Consider the following 18,166-nt stretch of genomic DNA (forward strand, 5'->3'; position numbering starts at 1 on the left):
AGCAAGATGTCTCATGGGGATAGACCTCCTCCTATCTTTGAGGGAGATGACTTTCCATATTGGAAAATCCGCATGGAGGCGTACTTAGAAGCTCTAGACGTTGGTATTCTTAGAGCCGCCTCACAAGGCTTCCTAAAACCTTGGGATGCTACTAACCTACAAGGCGATGAGGTTAATTATGAAAAATGGAATGCAAAGGCTCGTAACACCATCTTTAGAGGCCTTTGCAAAGATGTGTTCAACTGTGTAAGGAACCACAAAGACGCCCATGCACTATGGTCGGACATTTATGCGCTCCATGAGGGAACCAAGAGTGAGCGTGAGGAATGCTATCATCTTGTGATTAAAAAGCTAAATTCATTTGAAATGCTTCCCAAAGAAAGTGCTAATGAGATGTATTCTCGTTTAAATGTTCTTGTAGAGGAAGTCAATGGGCTTGGACTTACTCAAATATTACCATCTGACGTTGTGAGAAAGATCTTAAGTGTCCTCCCCATTGACAAATATGAGCACATTGTGACCGTGCTACATCAAGGTGATCTTTCCGCCGCTACACCAACACAAATCTTGGGAAAGATCAATGCTCATAAGATGTACATACACATCACGCCACAAGATGGCTCATCCTCTACAAAGAAGAAAGAGAAGGACTTAGCATTCAAAGCTAGCCAAGATAAGGGCAAAGCAAGACTTGAGTATGAGAGCTCAAGTGATGAAGAAGATGATGAAGAAAGTCTTGCTCTCATGGTGAAGAAGACCGCCAAGATGCTAAAGAAGCTAAACAAGAGTGGCATCAAGTTTGACGGCAAGAAGAAGAAGTTCTTCACAAGCTCTAGAAGAAAGTCAACCTCTGAAATGGATTGCTTCAATTGTGGTGAACTTGGTCATCTAGCACATCAATGCACCAAGCCCAAGAAGAACAAGTTCAAGAACAAGAACAAGGGCAAGAAAGATGACTCAAGTAACGAAGATGAAGATGAAAAGAAGAAGAACAAGCCATACAAGAAGAGAGATGGCAAAAAGAGGGACTTCCATAAGAAGAAGAAGAGTGGAAAGGCCTACATCGTCGGTGATTGACTCACGGACATTGATTCATCTAGTGGATCATCCGATGATGATAGTGAAAATGAGAAGGTGGCCACCATTGCTATTGATCTTTCATCTTCACCGCTACCATCGCCATCATCCTCTACTCACCTATGCCTTATGGCCAAGGGTGAACGCAAGGTAACTAAGAATGATGATAGTAGTGATGATGAGCAAGCTAGTGATGATGAGAGCGATAGCGATGATGATGATTCACCTTCATATGATGATCTTGTCAAAATACTAAGAAAATACACTAAGATCATTAGAAAGAGTAGAGCTACAAATGAAAAGCTTGATGCTAAAAATGACTCACTCTTAGCAAAATGCGATACATTGGAAAAGGCTAATGTTGAGCTTAAAGAGACAAATGATGCTATATCATCCAAACTCAAGAAGCTCAAATCTTCTAAGAAAGAGCTTAAAGATAAACATAATAAACTTGAGTGGGTGCACAATGAGCTCATCACTAGCCACAACAAGCTAAAAGATGAACATACAACCCTAAAGATCAATTATGATACTCTTGTCATTGCTCAAGAATTCCTACCAAGTAAGCCACATGATGCTACTAACCATGTTGTTAAGATTGATATAGCTACATCATGTGATGATTTGATTGATGAGAGCATTGAGCAAAGATCTAGTGGCAAAGGTAAGCAAGTGGTTGAATGCAATGACTATGATGAATATGTCAAGCTCAAGAATACAAATGAGAAGCTCATGAAAGATCTTAAAGAAATGAAAAGCCACAACACCATTGTGCTAGAAACTCTTGATCATGACAAAGAGTTGATTCTTGAGAATAAGAAGCTCAAAGAAGAAAACAAGAAGCTCAAGGAAGAGAAGAAAGATGATGCTCTAAAGGAAGAAAATAAGAAACTCAAGTTGGAGAAAGAGCATCTCAAGATTGGATTGAGCAAGTTTGCTAGAGACAAACACCTCTAAAGTGAGCTACTCATGAACACCGTCATAAAGATGGATAGAAGTGGCATTGGATATGTGGCAAGTATAGAGAAGAAGAAGGCTCAAGTTCAACAACAACAATCAAAGCCAAAGCCAAAGCCAAAGAGATGTTTTGAGTGTGGACAAGAAGGCCATTTTGCTCATGAGTGCCAAACTCCACTACCACAACCATTGCCCAAGCATGCTAGACCCTTTGCCTTCAATGCTCACTACATACTTAGAAAGGACTCTAGTGGAAAGATGAAAGTCATGTTCTTAGGTCCCCCTAACAAGAATAGGCCTAAGAAGATTTGGGTGGCTAAGTTACTTGTTGAGAAGGTGAAGGGCCCTCAATAAGTTTGGATTCCTAAAGCTTGAATCTCTTGTGTATAGGTGAACTACAAGACCGGTGGAAGTTATTGGGTTATTGATAGTGGTTGCACTCAACATATGACCGGTGATCCTCATATGTTCATCTCACTAGATGAAGAGGTAAATGGACAAGAGAAATTAACATTTGGAGATAACTCAAAGGGCAAGGTTAAAGGATTGGGCAAAGTGGCAATATCAAATGATCATTCCATCTCCAATGTGCTCTATGTTGCTTCATTGAGCTTCAACTTGCTATCTGTTGGATAATTATGTGATCTTGGCTTCTAATGCTTATTCACCGAGAAGGAGGTTGTTGTATCCAAGGTAGATGACAATCAAGTGATATTCAATGGATTTAGATACAACAACTTATATCTAGTGGACTTCACCTCCGAAGATGCAAATTTAAAGACTTGTCTATTCACCAAAATAACACTTGGGTGGCTATGGCATAGAAGACTTGCTCATGTTGGGATGAGCTCACTCAAGAAGCTTATGAAGAATGATTTGGTGAGAGGGTTGAAGGATGTGAAGTTTAAGAAGGACAAGCTTTGTAGTGTATGTCAAGCCGGCAAGCAAGTTGCAAATACTCATCCAACCAAAGCTTTTATGTCAACCACAAGAGTGCTAGAACTCCTACACATGGATTTATTTGGACCAACAACATATAAGAGTTTGGGAGAGAATCTCTATTGTCTTGTGATTGTTGATGACTATTCAAGGTATACATGGGTATTCTTCCTTCATGACAAATCCGAAGTTGCATCTTGCTTCAAGAAGTTTGCCAAGAGAGCTCAAAATGAATTTGAAGTAAAGCTCAAGAAGATAAGAAGTGACAATGGCAAAGAATTTGACAATACAAACATTGAAGCCTATTGTGATAAAGTTGGGATCAAGCATGAAGTAGTGTAGTTGAGAGGAAGAACTGGACTTTGATCACTCTTGCAAGGACAATGCTAGATGAGTACAACACCCCTGAAGCTCTATGGGTGGAAGCAATCAACACCACATGTTATGCATCAAACTGCATATTCCTTCAAAAGTTCCTTGGCAAGACTCCTTATGAGTTGCTCAATGGAAAGAAGCCGGACGTCTCCTTCTTTAGGGTGTTTGGTTGCAAATGCTACATCTATAAGAAGCGGTAACACCTAGGAAAGTTTCAAAGACGTTGCGATATTAGTTTTCTTGTTGGTTACTCGTCAAAGTCCAAAGCATATAGAGTATTTAATCATGCCACCGGCTTGGTTGAAGAAATATATGATGTGAAATTTGATGAATCTAACGGCTCCTAAGGAGCACATGAGAATCTTGATAATGTAGGTGATGAACCATTGAGGGAGGCTATGAAGAATATTCTGGTAGGAGACATCAAGCCAAAAGATGATGAAGATCATGTACAAGTCATTGATCAACCTTCTTCATCAAGTGTGCCACAAGATGGTGAAAAAGATAGGAGAGTAGAAAATAAAGATACTCATATCTTCCATGAGCAAATGGTGGTACAAGCACAAGATGTTGATGCTTCACAACCTCCTCCTCAAGTGGTCAATAGAAGAAATACACCTCTCCTACAAGATCATTCACAAAATCTCATCATAGGGAGTCCATCAAATGGTGTAATAACTTGATCTCAAAAACTTGCTTTATTTATTGCTTATCACTCTTTTGTCTCTTGCTATGAGCCTACCAAGGTAGAAGAAGCTCTCAAAGATCTAGATTGGATCAATGCCATGCATGAAGAGTTGAACAACTTCACTCGCAATGAAGTTTGGACTCTTGAAGAGCGACCAAAAGGTGCAAGAGTCATTGGAACAAAGTGGGTGTTCCACAACAAGCAAGATGATCAAGGTGTTGTTGTGAGGAACAAGGCAAGACTAGTTGCAAAGGGGTTCTATCAAGTTGAAGGTTTGGATTTTGGAGAGACCTTTGCACCGGTTGCAAGATTAGAAGCCATCTGTATCCTTCTTGCATATGCATCATATCATCAAATGAAACTATATCAAATGGATGTGAAAAGTGCTTTTTTAAATGGTTTTATTAATAAACTAGTCTATGTTGATCAACCTCCCGAGTTTGAAGACCCTAGATATCCTAATCATGTTTATAGGTTGTCCAAGGCACTATATGGGCTTAAGCAAGCCCTAAGAGCTTGGTATGAGCACCTTCGGAACTTTCTCATTGAGAAGGGTTTCACCATTGGGAAAGTCGACACCACACTATTCACCAAGAAGCTCGATGGGCATATCTTTATTTGTCAAGTATATGTTGATGATATCATCTTTAGATCATCAAATGAAGACTCATGCAAAGAATTTGATGATTTGATGTCGAAAGAGTTCGAGATGTCTATGATTGATGAACTTACATTCTTTTTGGGTTTTCAAGTCAAGCAAATGAAAGAAGGCATCTTAATCTCTCAAGAGAAATACACAAAAGATCTTCTCAAGAGATTCAAGATGGATGAATGTAAGCCAATCAAGATACCAATGCCTACCAATGGACATCTCGACCTAGATAAGGGAGATAACCCGGTTGATCAAACTCTCTACCGTTCTATGATTGGTAGCTTGTTATATTTAACCGCATCTAGGCCCGACATCATGTTTAGTGTGTGTATGTGTGCTAGATTTCAAGCTAGTCCTAAGGAAACATATTTAATTGTCGTAAAAAGAATCCTTAGGTATCTTAAGCACACACCAAACATTGGCCTTTGGTATCCCAAAGGAGCTATATTTGAATTAGTTAGCTATTCTGATTCGGATTACGCCGGATGCAAAGTTGATAGAAAGAGCACATCCGGAGGGTGCCATTTGCTTGGTAGATCACTTGTGTCTTGGTTCTCCAAGAAATAAAATAGTGTGGCTTTGTCTACCGCCGAAGCAGAATACATTGCCGTGGGTGCTTGTTGTGCACAAATTTTATACATGAAACAAACTTTGCTAAACTATGGTGTAGTTCTAGAAAATGTACCTCTTTTGTGCGATAATGAAAGTGCGGTAAAACTTGCAAATAATCCAGTTCAACACTCTCGCACCAAGCACATAGATATCCGCCATCACTTTCTAAGAGATCATGTTGCTAAAAATGATATATCACTAGAAGGTGTAAGATCCGAAGATCAATTAGCGGATATCTTCACTAAACCGCTAGATAAGGCTATATTTTGTAGATTGCGGAATGAGCTCAATGTACTTGACTTTAGCAACTTTACTAAAAATTGAGCTTGTGTTGTCCCTTGCATTCATTATAATATACAACATGTTTAATTTTTGGCAATGCATATAGGGCTTATCTAACATGGTTAAGATAACCGCCGAAAAGCGTGTGAAGAAGCTTAAGCTTGGATCAAACTTGACAAGCAACTAGATTTACTTACAAAGTATTGCATATGCATGGATGTTGTTTTGTCATTTTGTTCCATTTGCCCTCTTATTGCCTATTTTCTTAAAAAGAACTATAGCCTAAGGCAAAATATTTTGAAAAATATGAGGGTTTGAGAGAGGTCACTCATATCAGTCCCAATTGGTGTTTATTTGGATCTTATTCAAGTTGGGACTTGATTGGAAACAGACAACGCGAAGGAACTTTGAAGATTTGCTGGAAAAGGAGGTGAACTGCTGCTGAAGGAGTGACCGGACGCTGCGTTTGTGCGTCCGGTCAGGAAGGGTTCCAGCGTCCGGTCATTTGAAGAAGAAACAGGCTGTACTGACTGGACCCTGCCTACGTCCGGTCATGGACCACCGGACACGTCTGGTCATGATTCCTGAGGAATTGGACCTCTCTGGAATCGATCGGACGCTGGGTGGTAGCGTCCGGTCGCTACCACTGGAGCGTCCCGTCAGTGGATCTCGCGCGACATCAGGACTCTTCTTCCATTTCCTTATCTATTGCGTTGGGGGGGACCTATTTAATCCAATTCGGCCATACCACCCCATCCAGTCCATGCCCTAGCCGCCGACGCTGCCACAGCACGCCTCGCTAGCTCGCCGTGCGCCTCCCGTGCCAACGCCATCGTCCAGCTCCACGCGCCGCCATCCACTGCAGCCGCGCGCCACCACCGTCCGCGACTGCCTGTGCTGAGCCCGCATCCAAGCACTTCGCCACGTCGTCGTCGCCCGCGTGTGCCACCGTCGGCTCCCAGGCACCGAGCGCCACTCAAGGCCGTTGTTCCAGTGCCCTAGCCCTACCTCCTCGTTGGTAAGGCCAGACCTTTGCTCCCAATTTGATTTGCTTGTGACCTAGATCAAATTGCAATGCACTGATTTCAAATCACATTTAGGGCTTTCGATCTACCCTAACCCTAGTCGGTTCTAAGGTTCCCCGCGTGACGTCTCTTCTTTTCCTGGATCGCTGATCGTCAGGTAGAATGCCCGTCGTCTCAATTTCGTACCTACATTGCTTGCTTCCTAGGTCTTTCGCATCTATTAGATATATTGTATTTATTTGTATATCCATCTATTCCATCGTGCAGCGAGTCGGTGCCGTTGAGGTTCTTATGGCAGTTGTCAGACAACTCGGAGCCAAGCTCACGAGTATGGATCGAGGCCAAGCCTCGGGAGTGTCAGTTTGACAGTTGATCTTCATCAGCGGTAGTTCACCTTCTTGTCAGATCAGATGGCTCACACGAAGAATGTTGGTGGTGGTCTAGGAGATGACGATCGAAGGCCCCCGCCTTGCCAGCCTACAGGATCGAAAGGCAAGGCAACGAAGCAGGTGACATCCAAGAAGCGCAAGTACCCCGACGCAGAGACAGTGAGAGTAGCAGCAGTCGCTAAGGCCGCAGAGCGTGCCGAGAGAGGTGGTGCTCGTAGTGGAGTTGTCATAGCAGATCATCTAGCACCCAATGCTCAGGGCAGACTTAGGGAGATTGAGCGACTTCATGGTAGTCCACCTGGGACTATCATGATGGCAGGACGTTGTCTGGCTATTGAGGAGCCTCAGCGTCAGGGGGAGTCCCAGTAGGAGCCACAACAGCAGCCCCGACCAGTAGCACCTCAGCCAGCTCAGGAGACTCAGGAGGGCCAGCAGGCCGAGGAGACCGAGTCGGCACCCCAGCTATGTCACTCTAGTCGTACCAATGCTACTGTTCCACCAAGGCCAGCTACACAACGTAGGGGTTCACGCCCACCGCCTAGACCATAGGGTCTGCCTCTAGTGGTACACCTTGACTTGAGGGTCACCACAGCCAGACAGGTTCACCAGCTGAGGTTTGTTGAGTTTGACGTGTGGTTCCCTCTGAGGAGGGATGAGAGAGCAACATAGGGTTTCTATACACCGCTCTAGGAGGATTTCTATAATGCTTATCTCAACAGTGGGGCAGTGTTCAGATCTCAGAGAGTCTGCAGTATAGAGTCTATTATGGCAGCAGCCGAAGAGCATATCCGCCCCTACTTGTCGTATTTGTCGGGGCTGACAGATCTGATTGGCCGGACAGGAGTATATGTACCATCTTGGGTTCGGCAGTTTTATGCTTCACTCTACGTTGATCCGCAGCATAACTTTATACACTTTATATTCAACGGCAGAGACTACAAGGTGATGAGTTTCAGGGCCCGGGAGATACTGAGGCTACAAGATCAGCCTGTTAGATTGCATGAGGTATATTATGGATAGCAGGAGCCTCCCATGCGTCCTCATGGAGGGATGGTGCCCCCTACTAATCTGGTGCGACATTGCTTCAAGGAGCCCTTTGGTGAGGGGTCGAGGAGGAACCCTAGTGATCTTACTCCTACTGCGTGAGTGCTTGAGGCTATCATTAGGAGGACATTACTTCCTAGGTTGGGATACAGAGAGGGTCTGACTCGCTTATAGCTCTGGCTCCTCAACGCCCTGATGCAGCAGACCGTGTTCGACATTTGTGACCTCCTTCTATCAGAGATGGAGGATACTATAGTTGAGGGCTTCAAGGGTCATAGACAGCTTCCATATGCACATTGGATTACATTCCTGATGCTCTAGTCTGTGCAGGTTAGGACCCCAGAGATGGTTGCCGAGTACAGAGGTGCCACCATAGAGTTTCCAGCTTATAACATGACACAGAGGATCCTGCATAGCACACCACAGGCACCCGCTCGGCCCAGTCGTCGTCTAGATGTTTTAGAGTCAGTAGCTCAGCAGGACAAGATCATCAGAGGCATAGCCGCTACTGAGGAGGAGCAACTTGAGGCACAGCAGGAGTTGACCAAGTCCAGTGACAGTTCGGATGATGACTATCAGCTGATTCCTCAGATGCCTCCACGCAGACATGATGTAGAGGCCGGCAGTTCTAGCTCAGCCCCACCTGCACCGTAGACGGACCCCACTTTGATTGCTATTCTTGAGCGGATGTAGCAGGATCAGGCACGACAGGCACAGGAGACTGCTGCCAACTTCGCACAGTTCTAGGCTCGTCAGGACGAGTTCTAGAGGCAGCAGCAGCTCATGGGATTTATGCAGCATGTAGTAATAGCACTTAGGGCCCCACTGCCATAGCCTTCGCCCCAGCTTACCCAGCCTACCACCACTACGACGACTCCAACAGTACAGCCCAGTGGGCTTCAGAGTCAGGGACAGCCTCTAGCTCCTTTTGCTTCACCCACAGTTCAGGTGTCCCAGTGGTTGTCCTCACCAGTGGTTGCCCCGCAGTTCACTCCATATCATACGGGCTTCTCATCGGATCAGTCTTCCTCGCTTTTTGTGCCTGACACGTTAGTCTCTAGGAGTCTTGGAGCATCCTTCAGCGAGTTGACCGGCATGCCTACACCGCCTCATATGCATGCCGCCGGTGCTTCTACAGCAGCTCCAGTTGTCATGACTACTCAGAGGCTCCCCTCGTCTGTCGCCTCGTCAGATCCTACGACAGACGTCCTAGCAGCATCACAGGTAGCACCTGCCCCAGCTTAGACCCAGACCGCTTCAGCGACACTTCCTGCTATAGAGGGTCAGTCAGTACAGAGCTCAGGGTCAGATGATGATGGCACTCAGTTTCATCTTGCTCCATGTACTTCAGCGCCTGGCTCATCCGTTGTAGCCCCGCCGACCGACCCTTAGGTTTTGGTGTTTAACGTCAAAGGGGGAGAGGGTTCAAGTATGTAGACTCAGGGGGAGCGATATTTAGAGGGAGCTAGTTATCTAGTATCAGTCTACTATATACATTTGGAGTCTTATTTGTGTGATACACTATTACGTTTATGTATTCATGTGTTACTTTCATGCATACTATTATATCTATGTGATAGTGATATCTACGTGATTGTGATATATGACATGTGTGCTCTCTACTTTACATTATTTATATGTCCTATCACTTGTGTTATGCTCATTTGCCTTTGCTTCCGCGTTTATACTCCGATGCAAATGAGCTTTATTACTTGTACTCATGCTTAATTCATATCCTTTGAGTACATTGTGTTGGCTTGGGTCATATAAGCTTGACTAACACTTTTGTTCTTATCGACAAAAGCTTATATGAACTAAGCTCGTCAAATACCTTACTCCTTTACATACTCAAGGTGGTATTGTCATCAATCACCAAAAAGGAAGAGATTGAAAGCATCTAGGCCCCTAGTTATATTTCGTTGATTAATGACAATACAAGATTACTATGACTAACGTGTGTTTTGCAGAGACAATTAAGTTAGGTCATGGTAATGGAGATCGATTGGGCAATCAAGGTTGTCATGCCCCTACGATGGAAATCGTTTCAGTTTTCAAAGGATGGACGACAAGTTTAAGGATGACTAGTTCTAAGTGTCGATTGGAGTTGGAGAGACACTTAGAGTAGTTTAGGACTTTGTTTTTTTTCTTTGGTCGTACTATTAAGGGGGGTATGGACGGGTAGCTTGACCTAGGTGAGACTAGTGAGTTAGGTGTGGTGCACACTTGTTAAAACTAGCTTTAGGTAGCTCCTATGAATACCTAAGATCTTTTGGAGCAAACTTCATTCACATATGATTGAGAGTTGAAAGTGAATGGAGGGTCAAATGCTGACCGGACGCTGGCTCCGGTGTGACCGGACGCTGGCCGTAGGGTCCGGTCAGTTCATTTGATCAAGCAGTCTGCGTTCGGTGCGATCGGACGCTGGAGAGGTCATGTGACCGGACGCTGAGAGGCAGCGTCCAGTCGACTCCAGTAAAGTTACAGAGAAGGGAATCTGCGACCAGTACTGACCGGACCCTGGGGGTTCAGCGTCCGGTCGAGTACAATAAGGTTCCAGTAAGGGTTTAATACGACCGGACGCGTCCGGTCAGTGGTGACCGGACCCTGCCAGCATCCAGTCAATACATTTTTCACTGGTTCGCAGGTTGAACTGACTGGAGCGTCCGGTCAATACGACCGGAGCGTCCGGTCACCCCGCAGAAGCTCATAACGGTTCGTTTTTAAGCTGCCTTATAAATAGAAGTTCCACTCGTGTGTGGAGTTACTTTTGCTCATTCCAACAGCTGAGCAACATGTTTGTGAGTGCCAAGAAGAGCAAGATCCTAGTGAGATGATTGAGATTTGAGAATCCAAGAGAGTAGCCTCTTTAGTGAATCAAGAGTAGCCAAGTGTGCATCTATCTTCTCATTAGGCTTCGAGTGGTCAAATAAGAGTTCGTGCTTGTTACTCTTGGTGATCGCCATCATCTAGACGGCTTGGTGGTGATTGGGAGCTTGGTGATCACCCGACGGAGCTTGTGAGTGACCCAACTCAAGTTGTGAGCGGCTTTGGGTGATTCGCCATGACGGAGTGTCGAAGAATCAACCCGTAGAGAGCACTTGATCCTTGCGCGGATCAAGGGGGAGCTACACCCTTGCGCGGGTGCTCCAACGATGACTAGTGGGGAGTGGCGACTCTCCGATACCTCGGCAAAACATCGCCGCGTTCCTCTCTCTCTATTTACCTTGAGCATTTACTTTGAGCAATTCAATACTTGTCTTTACATTCATAGAATTGCCATGCTAGAGTAAGTTTGAAACATAAGTTGCAAGTCCTTTGTGCGTTAGTTTAATAGAAACACTTTTCTAGGCAAAGGGGTTAATTGGGCTAACCGTAGAATTTAATTATTGAAAGAAAATTTAGAATTAGTCCAATTCACCTCCTCTTAGACATCTTGATCCTTTCAGGGTGAACCGAACGAATGGCAGCAGGAAAATAAGGACAGCCGGAGGCGACCGGAGGGGACAAGAGTGATACATTCTCCAGGCCGTTTGGTTGCAGGGAAATGATTTCCAGCCGCACAAATTTGTATTAGCGCGAAAGATTTTCGGGCCCGGAACGGCCGGTTCCGAGAGAACCGAACAAGGCCTCGCTGGAATCGAAGAACGGAGACCGGAAATCAGGTCGTCGCCCGGTGGTCATGCTCGTTGTCGTGAGGAGGCTTGACCACCATGATCGGGCAGCTCGCGTGCTGCGCGCAGTAGTCGCTCACGCTCCCCAGGAACGCCCTGCAAACACACAGGAACGACTCTGGATCGGTCGATCGATCACCGTGTTCCATTCAATCCAACATACCTCTTGATGGCGCCGAGGCCACGGCTGCCGACGACGAGCAGCCTGGCGCCCATGTCTTGGGCGGCGCGGCACAACGCATCCCTGGGATCACCCTCCACCATCACGCCCTCCGAGCTCACCTACGGGCGGACGATGCAAAATGCGTCACATCTCCTGCGCCACGTCGCACACCCAGTATGTTGGTTATACATCATATGCAAGATGCAGCAGCATATGCAACGTGCCTTGATGATTTGATACTACTAGTACCAGTAGTAGGAGACTAGTGGTAGTACGTAGTAGAAAGAAAATAAATAAATAAAAAAGTTACCCCTCGTCGGTTGCAGATCCGGTTGGCCCTGTCGAGCAGGTTGCGTGCATTCTCCGCCTGCGCCGCCCGCACCCACTCCATCATCGACGGCGCACCGTACACCGCGGACCCTGCGAGCCAGCGCGTACGAGACTACGAGGTGAGACGCGTATGGCCGAAGGCGGACATAAACATGTGCCGGTGACCGTGGTCGTGCTACGGGGACGTGGAATCACCTGGCCCGACCGGGTACATCATGACGTGCCGGAGCGGCTCCTGGGCGTGGACGAGCACCAGCGCCGGCGGCGGCTGAGGCTCCTCCTCATGCTGCTGCTCGGCGGCCGGGAAGAGGTGGTCGAGCACCCAGGCCAGCGCATGGCGGCTGCCGTCGCTGTCGTCCACCGCGACCAGCACCTTCATCGTCGTCTCTCTCTCTCTCTCTCGGACTCTCGGCAAAGCTTTTCTCAAGTTTGCTGGACGGCATCGTGCTGACGTGCTGTGCTATATATACTGGTGCGGTCAGTGGATAGACCTGACCCGAGCGTGGTAGCGACGCGTCGTCACGCATGTGCAGGTAGAGGGCCTGTCAGGGTCATATGACTAGTTCGTGTCTGCCATGCAGCAGAGGCGAACGGCGGCGCGGCGCCCCGGTTTCGCGAGCCGAGCGCCGAGGCCCAGCCGCCACGGCACGCGCGGTTTCTCCTGCAACACCGAATGTATCGGCTTCCGCCCATGGTTCTGAATCATTTAGGCCCAGTTTAGATTCTAAAAATTTTCACCTCAAAATGTCACATCAAATCTTGCGGCACATGCATGGAGTACTAAATATAGACGAAAAAAAACTAATTGCACAGTTGGATGAGAAATTGCGAGACGAAACTTTCGAACCTAATTAGTCCATAGTTAGACACTAATTACCAAATACAAACGAAAGTGCTACAGTAGCCAAAACCAAAAAATTTTGCCATCTAAACGCGCCCTTAGTTAAAATTTCAGATTATTATTGAATGTGTGTGTGTAACGATTTACATAGTATGCTACAATGTTCATATTTATATTCTACGCTCTGAGCTTCAGATTATTGCAGCATGTTTTTGTGCATTTTATTTATGTTTGCATATTTCATATATAGTCGCAGATTTCATTCATATTTATTTGTTAATTGTCAGATTCATTATGAACGCAACTCAAGGCAGCGGGAGTAGCAGCCAACAAGATTCACAATCACTTCCACCACAAACTGAATCTGTTAATGATTCTGAGCCGATACAAATTGATGATGATGAGCCCGAAGACATGGACTTTGGCACTAAGAGAAAGCTGACTTCTGTTGTTTGTTTGGAATGATTTCAAGAAGGTCAAAGTATGTGGTATTGTGAAGGCTCAATGCCTTCATTACTACAAACAGCTTGGAGGGAAAAGCACAAATGGGACAAGGCATCTACATGATCATTTGAAAATATGCACACTTAAAAAGATCAAGCTAAAGGGTCAGCAGAAGACACTTGAACCATCAGCCTTGAGGTTCGGTTCTAAAGGAGGGAAAATATCAGTGGAGAATTACACATTTGATCCAGAAGTTGCTAGGAAGGAGCTTGCTTCCATGATTGTAGTGCATGAGTATCCTTTATGTATTGTTGACCATGCTGGCTTTCGAAGGTTTGTGAGTGCATTACGGTCATTATTCAAGATGATGACTAGAAACACTATTAGGTAATATTTGGCACTACCTAGCTGTCATTTTTGTGTGTGTTTGCACTAAAGTTTTATTCTTTTTTTTACCTTTTCTTGCTGTAATTTTTAGGAAGGATATTATGAATACGTGTGTGGAAGAAAAGAAAAAGGCACTATCCTACATGCCTGGAACTAAGTCGAGAGTTGCTATTACTACTGACTTGTGGACCTCGGATAACTAAAGAAGAGAGTACATGGCTATTACAGCTCATTTCATTGATGATTCATGGGCATTTAGAGACATTATCATGAGGTATTTCATCAAAAAATGATTTTATTTCTTGCTACCATCATATTCAGTTTATTGTCTTGATAAAATATTGTTGTCGTCATGTATTTCCAGGTTTATCTATGTCCCAGCTCCACACACAGCTGAAGTTATCAGTGAAGTGCTCTATGAAGCATTGGTGGAGTAGAACTTAGATGAAAAGATCTCGACTTTGACTCTTGATACTGTAGCACTAATGCTAAGGTAATCCCTGAACTTGTCAAGAAGATAGGCAAATCAAAGCTAATGTTGGATGGAAAATTGTTGCATATGCGTTGTGCTACCCAAATTCTAAACTTAATTGTGAGGGATGGTTTAGAGGTGATAAAGGATTCAATTGCAAAAAATCATGAGAGTGTTGCATATTGGACAGCCACACCTAAAAGAATAGAGAAATTTGAAGAAATTGCTAAACATATCAAAGTAAAATTGGAACACAAGTTAGGCCTTGATTGCAAGACTGGGTGGAACTCTACCTTCAAGATACTTAGCATTGCAATGCCTTACAAAGCTGTTTTTAGTCGTGCATCAATTGTTGACAAGTTGTATATTTGTGCACCTTACAAAGCTGTTTTTAGTCGTGCATCACAAGTTGTATGATTGTGCACCTAGCGAGGAAGAATGGGATTTTTGTAGAGAGGTAGTTGGTAGACTCAAGTTGTTTAATGATATTACAACAGTATTTTCTAGGACAAATTATGTGACAGCCAATATTCATCTTCTTAAAATCTGTGAGGCTAAAGAGCAAATCAGAAAATGGAGTATATGTGGCAATCCCATTATAGAGAAAATGTTGTTTGAAATTAATGAGAAGTTTAATAAGTATTGGAAGGAGATTCAAGGATCAATGAGATTGACCACCATTTTAGATCCCCGGTTTAAGACCGACTTCCTCCTTGGGTTCATTGAAACTCTCACTGGTCACTCACATGAAGAGTGTACAGAGAGAGTTACTAAGATTAGAAACTGTCTGTATGATTTGATGAAGGAGTATGAAGTGGAAGAGGATGAAGATAATACAGAATCCTCAGCTCCTTCACTTTCCAGTTCGGGTGTATTGTCTATAATCAGTGCACGTGTTGCTAGTAGAAGGCCAACAACATTTAGATTCAAGTCAGAGCTAGAAAGGTACTTGGAAGATGAGTTGGTTCCAATTGAGACAGAAAACTTCAAGATTCTTGTTTGGTGGAAGGTAGCTGAGACACGTTATCCCATATTGAGGAAGGTAGCACGAGATATATTTGCCATCCCAGTTAGTACAGTTGCATCTGAATCTGCATTTAGCACTAGTGGACGTGTTCTTAGTGAGCACCACAGTAGGCTTAATTCAGATACCCTAGAGGCTTTAATGTGTTCACAGAACTGGCCACGAAACAAATACCAAGGTACTTGTGCTGTCCCATTTATGGCATACTCCATACATTCTATAAGTGTCATGGTTCTAAATTAATTCTTCTAATACTTTTCTGTAGGTGAAGACAATATTGAAACTGCTAGCTTTTGGAGTTGTCTTCAAGAGATTCAAGATGGGGTTGAGGTAAAGTGTAAAACTAAAATTGATAAATACTTTAGTCTCTTTGTTGACTCATACTTGACTAGTTGTATTTTTTTTGTTGGTTGTTGGATATAGGGACCGGCACTTGTTTGAACTTTGAAGACAAGAGTTGGGTCAGTTGGCTGCTGTTGGGCTCTTGTATCACTCCTTAGTGTTTGCTTCCAAGATTGTTATGAATTTGTCATTTTGTGTCATAACTCCTCTTTGTGATGAGCCCATGAACTTGTAAATTTATGGTGCTACTTTTGTGTTGTTGTGCCAAGCAAACTATGCTGGATTCCTAGTTGGTGATGCACTGTTGTATTGCCGAAGCACCAAGTTCTTATTTGCCCCTAACTGCTGTGGTTATTTGGTTACTGATGTTGTGTGACATGTTCTTGTGCTCTAGAACAAACGTGGTGGGAGGATCCAGACATCCAGTCCATTGTCACCCTTAGACAGATTGCTGCTACTAAATTGATTATTCTGTTTTAACTGTAGTGACCGTGATTGAGCAATTGGTTGTGCAGATGGAGACTGCTGTGGTTGGAAACTCCACAAGATACTATGTGATGGTTGTCACTCCGACGCGGCTTTACTCTTTTACTGGCATTGGTTCACTAGAAGTAAGTATTAATTCTCATGCATTTTGGTTGTATGTTGAGGGATTATCCTGATTAAATTAGTTGGGAAGGTGAGTTTGCTACCTGAATACTTGCAATGTTGATAAGCACTTTTGAGGAAAAAAATTCAGGTGTGTTTAATTATATGAACATTTATCATCTCAGGAAATGTGTAGCCCTACAATCATTGAACCTATTTTATACGTTTTTAACTGTAGTTGGTACCCAATTTTCACAGCTGACATACTATCTGTTATATCATATTTCTGCAAAGCACACTCCATAAATAATGTATATGCTGCTGGGCTTTAGGCCTACTCGAGTTCAAAAAGGCACCAGGACTTGCACAATCCCATTAATTGTTTTAACATAAGCAGCTGAGACCGGTTGTGCATAGGGTCGGTTTGTGGTTGTTGTATTGTGCTTGGCTTGGGTAGGGTTCAGGCTGCAACGATCTTGCATTATCTCTATATTTCTACCATTGAATACACCTTTTATGTTTTCTTTGAACAATTATAATTCTTAAACCAACTTTTTTTCTTATGTAAGTAAACAGAAAGGAAAAAGTTATTTGAAGTTGAACATTAATGCATAATTGTATGTCTCAACACATGTGCATTGTTCTACTAGCACTGACCTTTGTTTTTTTGGCGTGAGTACCACATGTCTTGTTTACGCATCTTCATTTTAAGTCCATTGTCACCCTGAGGAAGGCAATGCTTTGTACGGTGAGTAGCTTTCTGATACCAGGTCTTTTCTACGTGCAGTTGATGCAAGATGGGGATCCCCGTGGGGATTAAATTCCCGAGCGGGGACGGGGATGGGGAAAAAGTGCCCCTCATAAGCCTTAACGGGAACGGGGACGGGAGAAATTTGCCCCCGCGGAAACGGGGATGGGGTAGTAACCCCCGACGGAAAATTCTCCGTTGACATTGCGAAACCAGAGATGTGCATGCTGTGCGTCTCGCTTTTTGCTGCCTCAAGACCACCGGCTTACCCACTAGCTAGGCATGCATGTGTACAGCTACCTGGTAGTGTTGCAGCAAGGCTGGTGGACCGGCTCGTTGCTGATTCGTCGCTATCACGTCACCTCGCCCTTGATACAGATTTATTCCTTTAACAGGAGTGGATTACATTGTATTGAACCACAATTTACTATTTCTATATAGGTATAAATTCTATATTTAATTGGTGTAAATTAATTATCCGTAAACGAGAGTAGTCAAAATTAGTTAAACAGTTGTCAGATCATTTTTTGGCTCTTTTTTGTTCGTATGTTTTATTTGGTTCCCTTTGAAATATTCTAATTTTGCTTTCATAGATCTAATCTAGGTAATTTTTTATTTTATATGTTCTATCTGTTTGAATCAACTTTGATCATTTGATCTAAATCCAGTTGTTTGTCTGTATGTTTTATTTGGTTCCTTTTTGAAATCTTCTAATTTGGCTTTCATAAAAATAATTTGGATAATTTTTTATTTTATATGTTCTATCTGTTTGAATTAATTTTGATCATTCTTGTGGTTATAAAATTCGAGTGTTTCGTGGCCTTAGAACACTCGATTCTATCAACCGGCTAGTTTCTGAGTGTTTATTTGGCATGTGTCACTCGGTGTCATGTCACACGAGTAAAAGGTAGACAAACCCAATTTTTATGGGGGTGTGGGGTGGCATGGCTAGGGTAGGAGGGGCACGAGCCACGTATCCCCACCCAAGTGGCAAATCCAGCCCTAGGTGTTCTCTGCTTTTTGTAAACAACAAGTTTCTCAGGATTGATAGAATTGCATGATAAAGAATCAAACCAAAAGCTACATGACACAAAATTTCTTTTCTTTAACCACATT

General features: G+C 43.9%; 2 protein-coding genes across 2 annotated transcripts; one reads left to right on the forward strand and one right to left on the reverse strand.

Annotated features, from left to right (window-relative positions):
- Nucleotides 1–11,604: 11,604 nt before the first annotated feature.
- On the reverse strand, nucleotides 11,605–12,583 carry LOC136488670 (uncharacterized). Its single transcript, XM_066485520.1, has 4 exons — nucleotides 12,400–12,583; nucleotides 12,185–12,294; nucleotides 11,875–11,993; nucleotides 11,605–11,807 (listed from the first exon to the last, which is right to left on the reverse strand). The coding sequence occupies exons 1-4, from the start codon at nucleotides 12,581–12,583 to the stop codon at nucleotides 11,699–11,701; spliced, it is 522 nt and encodes a 173-aa protein (XP_066341617.1). The 3' UTR covers nucleotides 11,605–11,698.
- A 756-nt stretch (nucleotides 12,584–13,339) lies between these two features.
- Nucleotides 13,340–14,313, forward strand: LOC136459648 (uncharacterized). The gene is made up of 3 exons (XM_066459493.1): nucleotides 13,340–13,495; nucleotides 13,572–13,822; nucleotides 14,241–14,313. Exons 1-3 carry the CDS (start codon nucleotides 13,340–13,342, stop codon nucleotides 14,311–14,313), a joined length of 480 nt encoding a protein of 159 aa, XP_066315590.1.
- The last annotated feature ends 3,853 nt before the right edge of the window (nucleotides 14,314–18,166 follow it).

The sequence above is a fragment of the Miscanthus floridulus genome, chromosome 1 (genome assembly GCF_019320115.1).
Source record: "Miscanthus floridulus cultivar M001 chromosome 1, ASM1932011v1, whole genome shotgun sequence".
In the NCBI taxonomy this organism is placed as follows: Eukaryota; Viridiplantae; Streptophyta; class Magnoliopsida; order Poales; family Poaceae; genus Miscanthus; species Miscanthus floridulus.

Excerpts from the sequence above, each read along its gene's own strand:
- LOC136459648 (XM_066459493.1), top strand. The coding sequence starts at position 13,340 with ATGAACGCAACTCAAGGCAGCGGGAGTAGCAGCCAACAAGATTCACAA. Across the intron at positions 13,496-13,571 it reads AGAGAAAGCTGACTTCTGTT|CTTGGAGGGAAAAGCACAAA; the intron begins GTTTGTTTGGAA and ends TACTACAAACAG. Across the intron at positions 13,823-14,240 it reads GACCATGCTGGCTTTCGAAG|GTTTATCTATGTCCCAGCTC; the intron begins GTTTGTGAGTGC and ends ATGTATTTCCAG.
- LOC136488670 (XM_066485520.1), bottom strand. The coding sequence starts at position 12,583 with ATGAAGGTGCTGGTCGCGGTGGACGACAGCGACGGCAGCCGCCATGCG. Across the intron at positions 11,994-12,184 it reads GGATCTGCAACCGACGAGGG|GTGAGCTCGGAGGGCGTGAT; the intron begins GTAACTTTTTTA and ends GTCCGCCCGTAG. Across the intron at positions 11,808-11,874 it reads GGCCTCGGCGCCATCAAGAG|GGCGTTCCTGGGGAGCGTGA; the intron begins GTATGTTGGATT and ends GTGTGTTTGCAG.